General features: G+C 33.7%; 1 protein-coding gene across 1 annotated transcript; it reads right to left on the bottom strand.

Annotated features, from left to right (window-relative positions):
* Nucleotides 1-17,166, bottom strand: LOC126734476 (protein PBDC1). Its single transcript, XM_050438128.1, has 4 exons — nt 17,002-17,166; nt 16,844-16,942; nt 601-784; nt 1-262 (listed from the first exon to the last, which is right to left on the bottom strand). The coding sequence occupies exons 1-4, from the start codon at nt 17,002-17,004 to the stop codon at nt 63-65; spliced, it is 486 nt and encodes a 161-aa protein (XP_050294085.1). The 5' UTR covers nt 17,005-17,166; the 3' UTR covers nt 1-62.
* Between the last annotated feature and the right edge of the window lie 1,853 nt (nt 17,167-19,019).

The following is a 19,019-nucleotide window of genomic DNA, read 5'->3' as shown; positions in this document are numbered from 1 at the left end:
TAAAAGCCATAAATTTTAATGAGCCGAAAATCCTAAATATACAGATAAAACATTACTTGAGGTTAACTAACTGAGGTTTTATTATTCTTTTGGTCTGCCTCGTCACGCGTCGGTTTAAACAGTCTCCTTAGATCGTCATTCACCCCTTCGCGATTCCTGGCAATTTCGATTGCATAAAATTGAATCCGAGTTACTAGAATAGTATTTTCTTCACTATAGTCTTTGGTTGCATCGGCTCTTATTAATGTACCGTAACTATAATCTAAAAAAAAAAGGAAATTTTAAAAACCTACCAACGATAATACTACCCAAGCGATACCTCCGTCAAAAAAATGTGGTGATGTTATAGTTAAAAAGTGGATATATTTTGACATACCAAACGCTTCAATGCATCAACTTGCTTTTTTTTTAACGGAACATTTATGGTCTCTTAAACAAAACATTACGCTCCTGACAAACAGGACCTGATATTCAATTGTTTGATATATCAAAATATCCTCTCAAGCATACATTATCATCGAATTTTAAAATTATTCACACTTTTTTGACGCGGTTGTCGCTTTGCTAACAATATCGTTGAAACCTGATATACTCAGTTACCTTCAACAATATTTTTAAATTTTTCGCAAAAAGGCCTCCATTTCGCTTTTTCTTTGGGACTCTTAAGCTCGCTTTCTCTTATTACTTTAATATCAAGGTTGGGAAACTCCTCTCTAAATAGTTTGTAAATCAGATCATCTTCAGGAGTGAGTCTGAGAAGTTTTGGGTCCACAGAACAAAGAATCTAAAAAGATAATTTTTGTCTTTATTAGCTGCCAATCATAAAAGAGAGCTTCGAAGATCCATTGAAAAAAAAAGAGAAAACTAATAAATTTTATTTTTTTACTTTTGCATATGTAATTGAGGCTTAAGTAAATAAAAATAATGTTTAATATGCAAAAGGTTTCGTACCAGTCAGTTAATTCCACGGCTGTCAAAATCAAACCATGGCTTGTTTGTGTAAGTTGATTTAAAACCTATCCTGCAGTTCCTATCCTACACTTTTGTTAAATCCTGGACCTAACTATGCATATTATTGACAAACAAGAAAAGCAATATTTTTCATCCTAAGTCTAAAGTCATATGCCTGCTTCATAGTTTTTCAACAGTCCTGTACATTTTTCTAAAAAGACTTAGTCTTTTCTTATTAAAGCAACACTATGCAATTTATAACTTAATGTTCCGAGAGTATATTTCCTACTGAGTTAGGTCGTATTCAAATTCAAATTCAAATAGTTTATTGTCCAACAGGAAAATTCCCAATTACAAGACAATCGAAATAATTAAAATTAAAATAGTACAAGTTATAAGCACCTTAAATAAGTAGTACAAAAAAAAATAATATAAAAAAATATAAGATCCAATATAGAGTGATAACAAAATTTAAAATTTAAAACAATAGCATAATTGTAAGAATATAAGACACACTAACCAAATGATAACAATCACAAAAAAATAATCAGGTATCATTCAAATTAAGAGAGGAACACATCCTTTTTTTAAAAACATATGCAGTGCTGCTAAAGATGTCGACATCTATAGCATTCATCTGATTATACCATGTACAAGCACGGCACAGTGGAGCTTTGCTGGACAGATTTGTTAAGTTAAGAGAGGGATAAAATATATGGTGCCTCCTTGTATTGGCAGGAGGAATAAATAGAGGTAGCCTCTCTAAGAGCTCAGAACAATCAATTTTATTATTGCAAAGTTTATATAAAAATATCTGACTAGAGAGAATAGTACTTTGCTTTAGTGACAAATAGTTGAATCTATTCAGCAGGTACTCCTGTTCCACACCTCTTACTGGATATACTCCATCCAACTTAACAGAAAGTAACTTTAGGAATCTGCGCTGTACATACTCCAGTTTGTTAACATGAACATCATAGATGGGGAACCACAACATAGAGCCATACATTAATTTAGACTTTACTAATGAATTGTACAATACAGTCAAGCTGGATATATTCCTAAATTGAGAAGTGGACCTTACTATAAACCCGAGGGATTTTAAGGCTGAACCAGTGACCTGTGCTACATGCTGGTTGAATGTGAGCCTCTTATCTACTTCAATTCCCAAATCCTTCACTGAAGAACAGTCTATTACATATATCATTCACATGCTTCATACCAATGACATAAAATTTTATTGACTATTGAATTTATGCAAATCTGAAAAAGCTTTTGATATTTGTATAAATACGTATCGCACACGCAACACTCTTACCACTACTCAGAAGAATCAAAGATTGCAATTCATATATGAGGGGTCTAGACTGAAAACCCGCTAGCTTCACTTTTTGTTAAAATTGGGATATTAAATGCATCCCGTAATCAATTTTCTTTAAAATTCCACAAAATCCCACGAAATCGCCACTATATTGCATATTAAAATATGCACTTAATTTCAAAATCCATGATTTCGCCATGATGTTTACATTTTGTGTTTTTCTCAACTGCAGTAATCACCTGTTGTTAAAATTGGTGTAATATTGGTAATATTCTTGATCTTACTTTAGAATATAGTATTTGTGCCTCAGTATGTACTCTGGACAAGACACGAAAAAAATTAGTCCAAAAAAACAAGTGGAAAAAAACGAAAGAAAAATCCAGCGGTAAGTCGCAAAGTTAAACACTTTTACAATTATCATAAATTAAGTTTATTTTTTATTTAATTTATGACTGGATTTATTTGAGTTTTAGTTATGCATTTGTCTGTACCTGTAGTATGGGTTTTATGATGGTGTTTTATGAAAAAGAGATTCCCATTTCTTCTTTTTATTTAATTTGGCTATAAAGCATTAAAACATTTTTTTTCAACAAAAAGAAATTTTGCTAGTTATAAATATTTGTCTCAGATTCTAAATTGTTCATTTTGTTTTAGATATGAAGCTTGCCAGAGGTATATGTGTGGCCATAATACTCTAAGATACAGATGTGGCTCTTTGTCTAAATTTGACATATCCGCATTCGATACAAATTTTTATCAAACATCATCCAAGATTGACCAGATAATTTTATATGAAAGCAAATAAAGGCACAAGTACCTAAACGAAGACCATCTGTTGACAACTCTATGGACCGCCAAAACAGCGATCTGTTAGCTATTTCTTAAGAAAAAGAGATAAAGAGTTCCCATTTGTTCCCAGGCATCATTTTTGGGAGTTCTTGATATTAAGAAAGATCGAGTGGATGGAGTAGTTAAAAGGTTTTTTGAGTATGGTACAATGGCTACAGAAAATCGGGATGGTGACAGAAAAAAGAAATGAATGAAAATCGTCGAGGTGCAATTCAAACATTTATGAATAGTCTTCGTTGTACCTAATCTCACTACTGTAGAACTCAAAACTCTTCCCGACTTTACATGATAAAAAAATATAATATAAAAAAATATACAAAATGTATTCGGCCTCATTAAATAATAATTCGTTGCAAGTTAAATAATCATTCTTTAGAAAAGAATTTTGCACCAAGTATAATATTGGTTTTGGTACACCTAAGACTGATTCTGTTCTACTTGTTTTAAGTTAGGCGAGAAAATTAAGTCATTAAAAAAATGAGTCTGAAAAGTCAAAAGTCATGGCTGGAAAAACGGCGCACAAACTGAAGGCTAAAGCATTTTTCGGCTTTTTGCATGATAGCGATCCAGAAACTTATAATTTCTTTTGACTGTCAAAAAAACTTAACCATTCCTAAGCTTCCTGACCAACAAGCCTACTTTTCTAAGTTAACTTTACTATGGCGGAAACTCCAAAGCAAGTACTAACAATGTATTTTCTACATGTGGAATGAATCAGTTAAAATACCACCACTACATGTTAAAATAATCACAAACAGTTCATTTCATTTTATCTGGTTGACACTAGTATTGAAAATATCTATATAGCTAAGCTCTAAATGTGATATTGCTAAGGAAACATACTGTCTTCAGCAAACGTCTTAGTGTTTCTTTTTATAAATCCCAACATTTTTAAAAGTCTAATTGTGACAGTGAGTAATATGATCCACAAATAATTTTTGGAATCAAATATAACATGAATATTATGCATACTATGTACAGGGTGGCCAAATAAGAATGCGAGGTGCTGTATCTGGGAAACTATTCATCGTAGAAGCTTGCGATAAAAAAATTTATTACTAAAATGGCCGCTAGGGGGCGCAACTGCAATCTTGAATCTAGAAAACTGATGTTTCTGTAAATTTTGCTGAATTAACCTAACAAAAAAATAGCTGATTATTAAAGTAGAGACTAATCCGAACCTTTTTTATTTGAATAGTTTTGCTGTATCTCTAAAAATAAAGTGGTGGGGGTGTGCAAAAGTTGGTTTAAAACACACCCTGTATACTAAAAACGCCTTAGCCGATTTTATCAAACTTGGGCTAGTTGAAAAGAGCTATTATTAAGCTACAAATATTATTATATTTCATGTATTTTTAGTTTTACATCTCGCCGCTAGAGGGCTTTTTTCGGCTTTCTGACACAAATGACTAATTTTCTCAAAAAACTTGAATGCAATGGTATAAATTTTTTTATACAAAAAAATAGCTTAATGACGCCTAAATATGCTTGCGAAAACCGCATCTTAATATCTTCATCCTAACCTAAAATTTAGGCCAAAGAAAATTTTATATGGAAATCCCTTAATATTTATAAAAACTACAAAATAATTTATTTCGAATATATTATAATGTAAGTTGTGGCCCTACAAAGGACCGATTTTAAAAAGAAAGGGTTTTAATGCCCCCGTAAATGCTCGAAATGCTGACCATCACGCTCTATGCATTGCTGAAGCCTCTCATGGGTAGATAGAACTGCAGCTTCAATTTCGGCTCTCGATATGGTATGTATTGCATTACGAATGCGGTTTTTCATATCTTCTCTAGTTGTAGGCTGAGTCTGAAATACAATGTCCTTTAACCGCCCCCATAAATAGAAATCAAGACAGGTTAAGTCTGGGGATCGCGGATGCCATGGAAACAGGCTTCCTCTTCCAATACACCGCTGTTGAAAAATGTTATTAATATGCTCTCGCACATTCCTAGCAAAATGTGCTGGACAACCATCCAACTGCAAAAACAAATTTTGCCGGACTTCCAGTGGCACATCTTCCAGCAACAACGGTAATTGATTTACCAAAAAGTCGAAAAAAACATTGCCATTTAGAGATTGCTCAAAAAAATATGGTCCAATAATGTTGCCTCCAAGTATACCACATCACACATTTAAACTCCAGCACCCTTGGTGCTGAACTTCACGCAACCAATGCGGATTTTCTGCAGACCAATAATGCATGTTATGCAGGTTGACTCTACCGTCACTATTAAATGTGGCTTCATCGGTCCAAGGAATTTTAAATAAAAAATCTCTGTCCTCGCGTATCATGCCTAATATCCAATGGCAATAGTCCAACCTACGGTCAAAGTCTGCTTCTTCCAATGCCTGATGTAAATTAACATGATATGGGTGCATTCTATAAATATATTAAAAAAAAAGCTGAACTTAAATAAATCCATATATGGCGATGGCTATTAGAATTTACCTATTGTCCTTCAAAATATTTTGAATCGTTGTTCTTGATATGCCTAATTCAAGGGATAATGCTCTTGTGCTAACATGAGGATTTCCTTCAATATATCCCAGTACGCTGTTAATATTGTCCACATTTCTTCTAATTCTTGGCCGTTGAAACCTAGGCCGAAAACTACCATTGGCTCGTAAGTTCGCCACTAATCGGGGAAAAAATCTAATATCGCAAGGACTTCGATTTGGATATCGAGCAGCATAAACTCTTTTTGCTACTGCAGCATTTTGAAGACATTCAAAATAAACCGCAAGCATATCAACAGCTTCATCGTTCGTAAAACGCATTTTGCAAAAACAAAAAATGCTCAAGTAACGTAAAACTTTTGACAACTTACTATTGACAATTTGAGGAATGTTTATAATTTGAGTAGACATTTGTTTTGTTGCATTCCATGACCTGCTTTCTAATAATTATTTTTTTCGTATTATATCCATAGTGAATATATAACATAAAATAGGTCTGATTTTTGATATAAGCATTATTAATACTTACCTTTTAGTGATATTAGGTAATATTTTTAAAAATGGTAAATTTTGTTTTCAAAAGTAGTGAATTTTAAAAAATTCCAAATTAGTATAAAAAAATTAAAATTTAAGGGTATAAAATATTCTTTGGCCTATATTTTAGGTTAGGAACAAGATATCGAGTTGCGGTTTTCACAAGATTATTTAGACATCATTTAGCTATTTTTCTATGAAAAAAAAATCATATCAACGCATTTAAGTTTTTTGAGAAAATTAGTCATTTGTGTCAGAAAGCCGAAAAAAAAGCCCTCTAGCGGCGAGATGTAAAACTAAAAAAACATGAAATATAATAATATTCGTAGCTAATAATAGCTCTTTTCAACTAGCCCAAGTTTGATAAAATCGGCTAAGGCGTGTAAAAAAACGGCTAATACAGGGTGTGTTTTAAGCCAACTTTTGAACACCCCCCACCACTTTATTTTTAGAGATACAGCAAAACTATTCAAATAAAAAAGGTTCGGATTAGTCTCTACTTTAATAATCAGCTATTTTTTTGTTAGGTTAATTCAGCAAAATTTCCAGAAACATCAGTTTTCTAGATTCAAGATTGCAGTTGCGCCCTCTAGCGGCCATTTTAGAAACTTGAAAATATTTTCATTCTCTTGGCCATTTTAGTAATAAATTTTTTTATCGCAAGCTTCTACGATGAATAGTTTCCCAGATACAATACCTCGCATTCTTATTTGGCCACCCTGTACTAACTCTACAATTGAATTATTAAGATAGTAAACATTTACAATAGGATTTATTTTCCCTATTTAATTGTACGTTCGACTTGTATGAGTGTATGATATGACTGTACTTAGGTGCATTTTTTAATATTTAACTTGAGACAGTTACTTTCACCCTAGCCTTCAAATCCTCCTAGGTTATCTTGAACCTTCTTTAACTATTTTTCAATCATCTGCATATAGCAGATCTTCAAAGTTTAAAAAACAGGTTATTATCATTATGAAAACATACTGAAAACTAGTAAAAGTAAAAATATTATAAGCTGAAACACCTTAATTATATTATCCCAACCAGAACCCTAATGTGGCGGGAAATAATCACAATCTCTCACAACTCTTTTAGAGGAATCTTCGCGGGTGACGGATGAATTTCCGCATCACTGGTGCGACAGACTGGGCAATAAGACGCCTATCAGGGCCTTAGCTCAAACCTCTTGACAGTCATCTGTAGGGAAGGTTAGTGCTATCCCAAAAAAGAATGCCCTGAGACAGCAGCAATTGCCCTCAGCAATGAGCAAACACGCACCGGGCAAAACGGTGCCCAAGAAGGGTAAAAGGGGGGGAGGGGAAGAGGGCGATAACAATCGCTACCACCTTATTTACCGCCTAAAGGGGGCGGCCCTGGGGTCCTAAAGGGCCCAAGCCAGGTGGCAAGAGAACTGTTTAGAAAAAAAAATACCTGCCCGCGCTTTAAAGTACTACAAGCCAATCTGCAGCGTGCTAGGACTTCAAGCACTGTCCTGGCAAAAATCTTTGATAAGGCGAAAATCGACATCATCCTTATCCAAGAACAATGGAAGTCCAAGAAAGGTCGGGTCTGTGGACTGGGTATAACCACTGGTAAAGTAATAAAACCACCCCTTGGCAAAAATCCCAGAGTGTGTACACTTATCAGGAATTACATTAACCATTTTACTCTCTCAGATCTCTGCGACACCATAGCGGCCTACGTCTTTTTTCCGGGTGGGGCGGAGAACAACCTCCTCCAGAGATAGCGCAAAATCTGACTGCATACTGCAAAAAGAAAAACGTGCAGTTTATCCTAGGATGTGATGCAAAGTCTCACCACACAGCCTGGGGTAGCACAAACCTTAATCACAGAGGTGAGTCTCTCTTCAACTACATATATACTTGGGGAGGGAATAATAATTAATAATATAGGACATGAGCCAACCTTTATCACTAAAAACAGAAAAGAGGTACTATAGGCGTCGCAGCGAACAAATTAATAAATTAATAATATGTGCCTTACAAATTATTCATAATTAGAAAAACAATTATAATTAGTGGCTCTACTTGATACTGCGGCGTTAACTTTACAGTGTTACTATTTTGCCAAGAGTTTGCAGACGGTAGCTCAGAATTATTGGAGGCTTGGGATTGTTCGAAGGTTCACTTATGACTGACTATTAAAAAATCTAAACTTGATTATAACTATTAAATAACAGGGCGCCACTTAGTTTTTTTTTTAAATGAAAGAAAACTAAGAAAAACACTTGGTATATAGGTTTTAATTAACAATTAAATGACCCTGGATGAAGTAGATTTAAAGAGGCAAAAAAAATATATATCTTAACAATACAACCAAATTATATTTACATCAAAGATATGTATACACCTCATTTTCTAATCTGTTAAATGTTAATAATTTATTATGAATTAAAATATGAATAATGTTGATATGATTAAATAAAATAAGTTTGTCAAAAGTAACATTCAAATTATGATTAAGCTACTAGGTAGATTTCAGCACTTGAAAAATAAATTGCAATTATTAAAGTTTTTAGTAAATATTTGTATTACGCAGGGGAAAGTTCATGAACCTTTTTACCTAAGGCATATCAGCCTTAACCGAGTTATATCTAATTAACTACCAAAAAAGGTACTGAAAAATACTCAACAAAAAATAACTAAAATTATAGATAGGAAATTGACATATTAAATTATGATATTGATTAAATATTTGTAGCAATAAATTGAAATTAAAAGTATATTAATAAAAACTTAAATAAGAGAGACAAATCTATGGTTAATAATATTTAAATAAATGGAATAAACTGGCCTGTATATTCCTCCAAGAAATGAACGGCTGGCCTTCAAAATTGAGGCTGTGAATGTATGCCATTTGTAGCTTAGCTATCTGGACTGGGAATCTCTAATACTAGCTCTAACTCTGGCTCCAGCTCCACAGCTTACAGCAACTTCTCGGGGAAATCAAAATCTTGCAGCCATCAACAATTGAAGAAGAATAAAGAGGAAAACGGAAAAGTAAAACGGAAAAGTAAAACCCTAAAACAACGGTTGCTATTGTATTCACTGTCGATAAAAATGAATGGCGTTCAAAATGTGACACACTCACCTTGCTAAGTTTCATTATCCATCCATCAAAATCTGGGGCATCCTGCACCAGAATTACGAAATAAACAGTTCCCTAAAGGAATAAGATTAAGGACTATAAATTATAAACCATATTGGCCACTTCCTGCTTCACAAATTTCGGAAATAAAAAAACTGGCCTTTTACGTGCGCTTCCACCTGTGACACGGGAACAAGTCCTCGAAAAATGGATGCAGTACCGACTAAATAAGCTACGACCCCACCTCTCGCCTGAGCTGTCAATGTCAATCCAATCAGAGAAAACATCAATCAAGACCAACCAGAAGAGTGACGGACCGTCAACAGAAAGCATGAATAATAAAACCAGGAGAGTGATGCGTTACAGTAGTAATGTGTCATTGACAGTGTGAATTTAAAGAAATATCGATAAAAGAAGTTGACTGAAATTATTAATATAATTATTGAAATTAATGAAATATCAATGGAGCGTTAGTGAAAATAAGAGTAGGAAAATAAAACGCTACAATACTACACATCATTGCATCCATAGTCCACATAATTGCTGCTCTTCTTCAAGAACACGACCTATTGTCCTTTTCCAATTTTCGGCAGTAACATTATTTAAAGCTTCGTCAATTAGGAATTTAAGATTATAAAATTTAACTGCAGTATTTTTCACCTCTATCGGATTAAGCTCGTAATTTTAAAGAGGAGTTCTTAAAACAGTCTGACCAGTGGATTTTGCAACTTCATCAACCACATTCTTGTCCTGGGCACGATTCTTTTTAGCCAAACTTAAAAGTTCGGCTTTTATCACGTCATGTTCGTACCAAACGTCTTTGCTATCTAAACAACTTTGAACATCAATTCTTGGTTGCACTTGTAAGAACTGTCTCAACCTTCCTGCTGTGGTATGAGGCATTATCTAAAACTATTATGCAATTCTCAAAACGAGAACAAAATTTATAAAACCATTCTTCGCCCTAGTTTTTTTTTTAAATTCAAATACCAGCAAACGAACCGACTTATGGAAACCGATATGGACTATCAGGCGTTTCCTTTTCCTGATGGGGTTATCAAGCTAGCAGATAATCCTTTAGCGAAGGCTTCTCCTGAAAGGCTTGTTACGGTGGTATCTTTCCACACTTTTTTGCACATATTGCAAGGCATATCTGCCACAGTCTATTTCAAAATGATTCTTCCCAAATCACTTACAATTAACGGCAAAACTATAAACTGAAATAATAACCCATTCCGCTCGACTAAATCTATAAGGATCCCAGGCCAAAAAGTACGCCCCTTTTGCAGAAAGCGGGCGTCAGCACTCTATCTGTTCGGCGAGACGAATATAGATTTAACTATTAGTTCAAACTATGTAGGCAACAAGATCAGGAATAGGGTGATGTCATCGGAGCTATCATGCTCAGATCACAGACACATACGGTTTGACATTACTATCGGTAGCAGACCCATATTTAAGTACAGAAACGTGCAGTAAAAAAAACAGTACTGACTGGGCCGGATATAAATCAAGAATTCTATAGAGGAACTTACTATCTGGTGACAAAACTATAAAGAATCATGATCAGCTAAAGTACATGGGTGATAAAGTGTCTAAAGCTATTGTAACAGCATATCATCATGTGTATATGCTCAAATTTACGGATCATAGACTCGTGTACTCAATAATTGATTTTAATGTTTCTAAACTAAGTAATAAGGCTCTAATCTATAGAGATTTAAACAACTTCGATAAGAGGCAGTTTGAGCTAGATATATAGCATATAGATGATGAATCTATTTTGCAGCAAGCATTTTTAAATGATAATGTGACTCTCTTCAGTAATAATCTTAACGAAATTATCAATAAGCATGCTCTCCTAAAACATTCAGTAATTAAGAAAAAGTACAAGCCTTATATTACCGATACAATAAAGCAAATTATCTTTTGAAAATCTTTCAGAGCTAAGACCAACATCTCTTTTACCCATCATTGCCAAACTCTTTGAATTAATAGTGTTGGATATGTTGCTTGAATTTGTAAATATGCATGAAATTTTACACTCAGTAGTCTGGTTTTTGAAAAAATCATGGAACAGCTACAGCCCTGACAAAAGTAGCTTTAAAGATATCAACTAATATGGACTCCTCTTGTGTTTCTTGCCGGGTACTGTTAGATTTCAGTAAAGCCTTTGACCTCTTGAGATGCTGTTAGCTAAAATGAGCTTCTTCGGTTTTTCAGTGAGTGTTTGCCAATGATTCCAAAGTTATCTTCAACTGAGGACACAGATTGTGAAACTGGATGGAGCAAGATCTGAACCTGTTGTCACTGGAGTGCCCCAGGGTAGTATTATTATTTTATTAGATAAAAGCCAAGAATTTACATTCTGTATAGCTCTATGAACTAAGTAGGCATTACAAAATATTTCAATAAATCTTCAAATGTCAGCTTTCAAATTTAAACACTAAACATGTCCAATTTATCCAGACGATTCTTAAAACAGTTTACAGTAGGAGCAGTTATGACATCTACGGGTAACGAATTCCAAACATCAAACACTCTATTAGGCAAAAACATTTGACGGGTTTTTGTTTTATACATCTGTTTTTTTAATTTTAAAGTGTGACCGCGAAGTCTAATATCGATTTCTTTCAAATAGTTCGTTTAGATCACAGCCCAAATAATTATACAGGATTCTGAATGTAAAAATTAAATCATCACGAAGCTTTCGTTTATCAAAGATTAGCGAGTTTGCATTTGAAAGTCTCTCGCTGTAGGTAGGTCTCCGCATACGCAAGCCATAAATGCCAAGATGTTCTAGCTTATGTAACAATCGTTTCATGGGAACTCTATCAAATGCCTTAGCAAAGTCGAGGTAGATGACATCTATTGGTTGATTTTCGTCTAAGGCTGTTATCCACTGGTTAAGGTATTGAAGCAGGTTAGTACTCGTAGAGCGACCCCTTACAAATCAGTGTTGGATATTGGGTATTACATAATTTTCAGTAAAGAATGTTTGCACTTCATCTCAAACAATGGATTCCATAATTTTGCAAACAATCGATACTAGGCTTATCGGCCTATAGTTGCCTGCTGATAACTTGTCGCCTTTTTTAAAAATTGGCGTGACCGATGCGACTTTCCACTGTTCGGGTATAGAGTTTTTAATCATTGAGTATTTCATAACTTTTGCAAGAGGCGCAGCTATCACTTCACTGCATTTTTTTAGAATAGTTGCTGTTAATTTGTCCAAACCTGCAGACGAATCGTTTTTAAATTTTTGAATTTTTTGTTTAATTTTTTCCTCATTTATATTTATTGTTGTTATTGAGTTTAAGATATGAGGACAGTGTGGGGTAGGTAATACATCTTGTTCAGGCTCTTTAGTGAATGCCTGTTCGAATGTTCTCGCCAACTCTTCCGCGACTTGCATTTCATTTTCACACATGCTGTTGTTGCCCTTTTTTAGTAACGGTATTGAAACCCTTGATTTAATTGAGGAGCGAATGTATTTAAATAGTTTTTTGGGGTTTTTGTCGTTTTTTTATTAAGTTTGTAAGCATTTCGAAAAACTACGATGATTCGTCAGGTCAATGTCATTTCTTGAACGCTTATATTTTGTCCAGAGATGTTTAACCATGTTAAAAAGATTTTTATTCATCCAAGATTTCTTTGCTTTCTGTCGCATTGGTTTTTGTTGAGAATTCAAAGCAATAGAGTCGCAAAGAATATTTTAAAAAACTGACCACATTTTAGATGAGGATTCACAGGATATAAACATTTGGTTCCAGTCCAACTTTCCTAGATCATTACAGACATGTTCGAAATTTGTCACCAAGTAATTATTTTGACTAGTGCTCTGTTTTCCATTGTAGGATTTTGTAGAAAATGTAAGTTCTGCATTGATTATATTATGATCTGATTTTCCAATAGGGTCCTTGATTTTAATATTCCAAATAAGAGATAAGAGTCGAGGGTCGATGGTTCCTAGTTTTGTCTGTATCTGGTTGGTTCAGTGATGAGTTGGGACAGATTACTATTTAATATTAAGTCACTAAAATAGGTTTCAGAATTGTATGGTTCAGAAAATAACGTAAGCGGCCATTTTAAACTAGGAAAATTAAAGTCACCAACTATTACTAAATTTTCACATGTCCTTGACAAGTCTTGCATCTTTTCAAAAAGCTTTTTGTTGTTTTCCAAACTGGTATCATTTGCGGAGGGCTGATAGATACACATAAAAGTAAAAGAAATATCTTTGCTTGCTATTTTTAATATTAGGGTGTCTATGTTCTCAGAAGAAAATGGTAACTTTTGTTAAGAAAAATCAATTAAAATTTGATTGCTTACATAGGTGCAAACTCCGCCCCCAGGTTTATTTGTTCTATCTGTTCTAAATAAAGTATACCCGGGTAAGTCAACCAAGGAGTCAGGTATTTTATTTGAAAGCCATGTTTCGGTTATAAAAATAAGATTTGGGTTTGTTAGTTGAATTTTGTAGACATACTCGCTGTATTTAGCCAATAAGCTGCCTAGGTTTGTATATAAGATGTTCCATTGGAGAAAAGATGTATCTAATGGTTTTTTGTGTCAACAGACACAATTTCTGGTACCCCTTTTATGTACTTGATGGTAAGGTTATCTTCACCACTAGCATTTTTACGTTCAAGTTTTTCTCGTAATTGGGTTAAATAGTTAAGTTGATTTTTGGTTTTGTCATCTGATATTTTGATAGAGCGGGTAAGGATCAAGACGTTTTTAGATCTATTTATTCTTTCAACCGCTTCGGCGGTAACTTCTTCCAACGTTTTTGGCTCTAAAACAGCACTTGCGAGTCCTCGTTTGAGTCTCAAGATGGCTGATTTTAGTGTTCAGTATATCGAATTTATCTAAAAGCTCCATTTTGAATGCCACGATAGACTCCCTCATAGCGGTCAGTTGATCAAAGTTTTCATTACAGCCATTGCAAAGGATTTTCAGTGTTTTGATTTTAATGCGCGTAAGGCGCGAGTGGTCATCTGCAGAGAGGCCTGTGCACGCGACATGCAGGTCCGCCTTGCAGCTATCACACTGAATGCCTGCCGTGGATCGAGCGCCGGCTGTAGATAGTTTGCAGTTTGCACATATCCCCGCCATCGAAAAACTATGGCTGCTTGTTTACGGTGATAATGAAAACAATAATTACTTACAGATGTTGTCCTTTTTATAGTAATATGTTATAGAAACACCAACATTTCCTTGCACATTTCAACTCTACACATTTCACACTATCGAATGGTGCAAAAAAATTATATTTTTCCAATGTTTAACTTGAAAACTGAGCAGATTTTTAGTAAGAGCAAAATATACGTGCTTTACTTGTAAGCCGCGATAGTATCCTCCGCCCTTTATTATTTAGCATCTACACTAGCAATCTTCCAGAGCAGATTCGGTTTTGTTCTGTAAATCTTTATACAGATGACACACAGCTGCTATCCAGATTTCCTCCTCATAATGCATGTCAATGCATGCAGCAAGTTAATGAGGACTTGGAATGAATTTGAATGCTAACAAGAGCACATACTTACTCATAGATTCTAATACATCAAAAAAACAATTTCTTTAATCTAATTTCACTACTTTGCATATAAATAACAGTGTCCTTCCCTGTTCAGCATCAGCAAAAAATCTTGGTGTCTTTTGCTGAGGTCCTAAACTTTCATGTACATGTCAATAAAAATATCATGTCAATAAAATTATTATCATGCATGTATGCTTTACTTAAAAGTTTGTATTAATTTAAATATTATTTGCCAAACATATCAAATTAATGCTTGTAGAGGCTCTTGTTTGATCACAGCTAGATTACTGCAATGTTGGTTTTTACAATTACCTCACTCTTGAAATGAAGAACAAAATTCAGTTAGCTCAAAGCGCCTTTTGAGATTTGTTTTCAACATACAAAAATTTTATCACATAACACCAACATATGTTGACAATAAAATACTAAAATATGAATAGAGAGCAGCTTTACATTTTGGTCAGTTTGTTTATAGAATTTACAAGTCGAGGTACCCTAAATATCTTTCAGATTATTTCACAGCAAAACAAGATTTACATAGTCACTGCCTAAGAAACATTATAAGATTTCAAATACCAGTGCATATAACTGAAGATTTTAAAAACTCATTTGCCTACCAGGGTGTATTTTTGTTAAACTCTGAAGTATACAACTTAATAAGATCATGCTCACTTTTCACTTTCAAGAAGAAATATAAGGCTTTTCTGTTAGATTCATATATAACTTTATTGTAATGTTATGTCATTTTAAGAAAAGAGTTTAGTATAAAGTAGTCTTATATTGAAACTGCCCATTAATACTGTATTTTTCAGGTAGCATGGAAGAACACATTATGTGAATGTTACCTTTTATGTAATATTTTGTTTATTTATTTATTGAATTACAGTATCAACAGCCATAGAGGCCAATTACCACCTATAATATGTACTTACTAGTCCAATCCAAATATAATATTAGCATGTAAATGAATAATGCACCTAATAAAAAGTTTAAAATATTTCTTATAATCTATAATATATTTAGGTATTTACAACTACCGACATTGTTGCATAATAAATGTTTATTTATTTATGTATATTATACAAACAAAAATGAGACAGAAACCAGACAAAACATGAAATTTTTTTTTAGAAATAAGTGGTTTATTATACTAAATTTTCAATTAAATGATTTTACAAGTGCTTTTAAAAAACTTTCTACTTTCAATTGTTTTGATTTCTATTGGCAACATATTGTATTTGTTTAGACCATTAAAATATAATGAATTTTGAGCATGTTCTTGAGAAACTCTAGGTAGATAAAAATTACTTCTCGATTGCATGTTATGATCATGTATTTCGGCAGAGAATGTGACTTTACTCAACAAATACTGTGGAGCATGACCAATTTTAATCTTATTAAGACTGGTAACCATTCTAAAGCCTGTAACATGTCTTTTATTGGGGTTTCTTTTCAGGGTTTTTTAGTATTATGCACATGGCCCTATTTTGCAACTTTTTAAGTTGAGACAACTCATTTCGTTTTAATAAAAATAATATGCTAGAAACAATAATTCACTTTAATTCACAGAGAGGATAAGTACATTGTAAATAGTTTTTTTTGTCCAGAAGCTTAAGTAAGGTGAACATCTAGATAAATAATAAATTTATATGAAATCTTCTTGATGAACCTAATGACCTCAAGTGCATGACCTTTAAAATTTAAGTCCTGATCTATCCATATACCTAAGTATTTAATTTTTGTTACACATTGTTATTAATCTTTAATTTTTAAAGATTTTAATATAAAAAAATAGGAATTTTATTCCTTAGGGACCCAGTGTCTTTAATTATATTTTGTTGTCATCTATGATTTAGATTTAGTATGAATCTTTTGATATCAATCACTAATTCACATTGCCCAACTTTAATTTCTTTTCACTACATTAGGAGATTTTCACTACCAAATTAGGATGGAGGAACTTGAATGCAAGTTTGAATCAATGTTATAAAAACTGAAATTTCTTAAATGGGCGAATCACAGGCTAAGGTGAGGTATTAGATGATTAAATAATTATAGCTTACATTAAAGTAAACTTCAGCATGTTCATAGGCTTTCATAGCCCACAATGCTTCCACGGTTTGGTCATTTTCGAATTCTTCCGCTGGTCTGGAGAGGACATCCTGAAAATGATTTCTTCATCGTTTTCAAGCCATTTGGTTGCAACTATAAATAAACTTACCATTATATTAAAATATAAAGGCAACACTCCTAAATTCAAAGTTGTTTTTTTTTAATTAAAGTCCAAATTTGACAGTTGAAAGTGACAAGCGTGACGTTGTCAAACACTAGCCATGACAAAGTGTTAAAATTATCGTACGTCATAAGTTGTGATTTCCGTCCCGTCACCGAAATCCAGAACGCAGCATAGTCGGTTATGTGTCGCTTCGTGATATATCGAAATTAAGTATTGATGTTTCGATAATATCGAAAAAACTATCGATATCACGTGATTATAATGAGGAATTTTGGTAATTGGTTTATTTTGTTTTTTCAAAAAAATAAGATGTTTTAAAAATATTTAAAAAATTTGAATTTTCAATTAATTATTTGATATCTACTTGGTTACTTTTGAAACGCCATAACTTTCATAACTTATGTTAATTAACCACTTAGCAACCCATCAAAGCAAACTCTTTGCCTTCAATTTTCTCGAAAACCATTTGGGCTCTGGGCGATGTGCAACAGGAGTACTTTTTTTTTAAGGAAAAAGTATGTAGTTTTCAAAAAAAAACCTCAAAAAAGTTCAAATTACAAGACAGTTTTACCACTAACCAAAGCTCTTTATTTTTATTCTCGACGCGTGTTTCGCTAACGATGTTAGCAAAGAGTTTTGGTTAGTGGTAAAACTGTCTCGTAATTTGAGCGTCACACCAAAGGTCCAACCATAGAACTCTCAAAAAAGTTATTTACGAAAGAACCCCTATCCTTGCAAAAATTACCCTTTCCGATTTTCCAAATAATTGTTCAGTATTACCATTTCAAATTCAAATTCATTTATTGTTGCTAACATACAAAGTATTTCCATAAGTCAACAAAATAAAAAATACATATATGATTATAAATACTGCATTAAAAATATCAAGTAACACAATAATAATTACAAAATGTTATTCTTCATAAAATTAAAACCTTAACTACAGATTCACTATATAGGCCATGTTCAAACGAAATGAAAGTTTAAAAATTCATCTACTGAATAAAATGAGTTTTCGATTAATATATTTCTCAATTGGGATTTAAATTGCAAAAAGGGTAGTTCTATAAGTCTGCCAGATAGCTAAAAACCCCACACCACTCCGACACCTAGTCAAGCGTTCATATATGGGGACTAGTTCGTTCACATTCCGCGTTTCGTAGCCGTGAACTCCATGCACTCTATATTGTGATTTATTTTTGTGTACCCACAGCAAATTTTCAAATATATAAACAGATGGTAGGGTAAGTATGCCTATACTATTAGTAAAAACATGTCTACAGTCATCCCTAAAACTCAGTCCACCCAGGATTCTAACAGCCTTTCTCTGTAGAGGAGCATGCCCCCATGCTAACATGGCGTAAGTTGAAACAGGATGGAAGGTTCTAAAATAGGCTGTTCTTAGAGCAGTGGGTGATGAGCAGCTAGAAAGACAGCGGAGAGCATATACAACAGTTCGAAGTTTTCTCGCAACATTGTCAATGTGTGCATGCTATTGAAGGAGAGGGTCTAAATGGACTCCTAAAAATTTAACTGTTCATCTCCGATTTAGCCGGCCATCTCCGACTGTCTCATTGTGAATATGACCTTATTTGTCTTTTCTGCGCTTAAGTGTAGACGGTTTCTATTAAACCACTCCTGAACTTGACCCTGTATAGCATCCATCCCCAGCTCCGCACCGTCCAGCAAAAAGTGTGAACTTACCGGTCTGTTCTATTAAAGGCAAGTCATTTATATAGATTAAAAAAAGTATGGAGTCTAAAACTGAGCCTTGTGGAACCCCTATGGTAATATTACTTTGAGCTGATGATACCCCATTCACACTCACAACCTGCCCCCTATTTGTCAAATACGAAGCCAGAAACCTAATACTATCAGGACCAAAACTATACTTAGCAAGTTTTTGCAACAGAATACTATGGGGCACACAATCAAATGCCTTGCTCAAGTCACAGAACAAGACACTGCTAAAATTTAAGTTGTTAAAAGAATCCATGACAAAA

This window comes from Anthonomus grandis, chromosome 3 (assembly GCF_022605725.1).
Source record: "Anthonomus grandis grandis chromosome 3, icAntGran1.3, whole genome shotgun sequence".
Taxonomy (NCBI): domain Eukaryota; kingdom Metazoa; phylum Arthropoda; class Insecta; order Coleoptera; family Curculionidae; genus Anthonomus; species Anthonomus grandis.
Note: the sequence above shows the minus strand (reverse complement) of the source record. Positions and strands in the feature narration are given on the sequence as shown.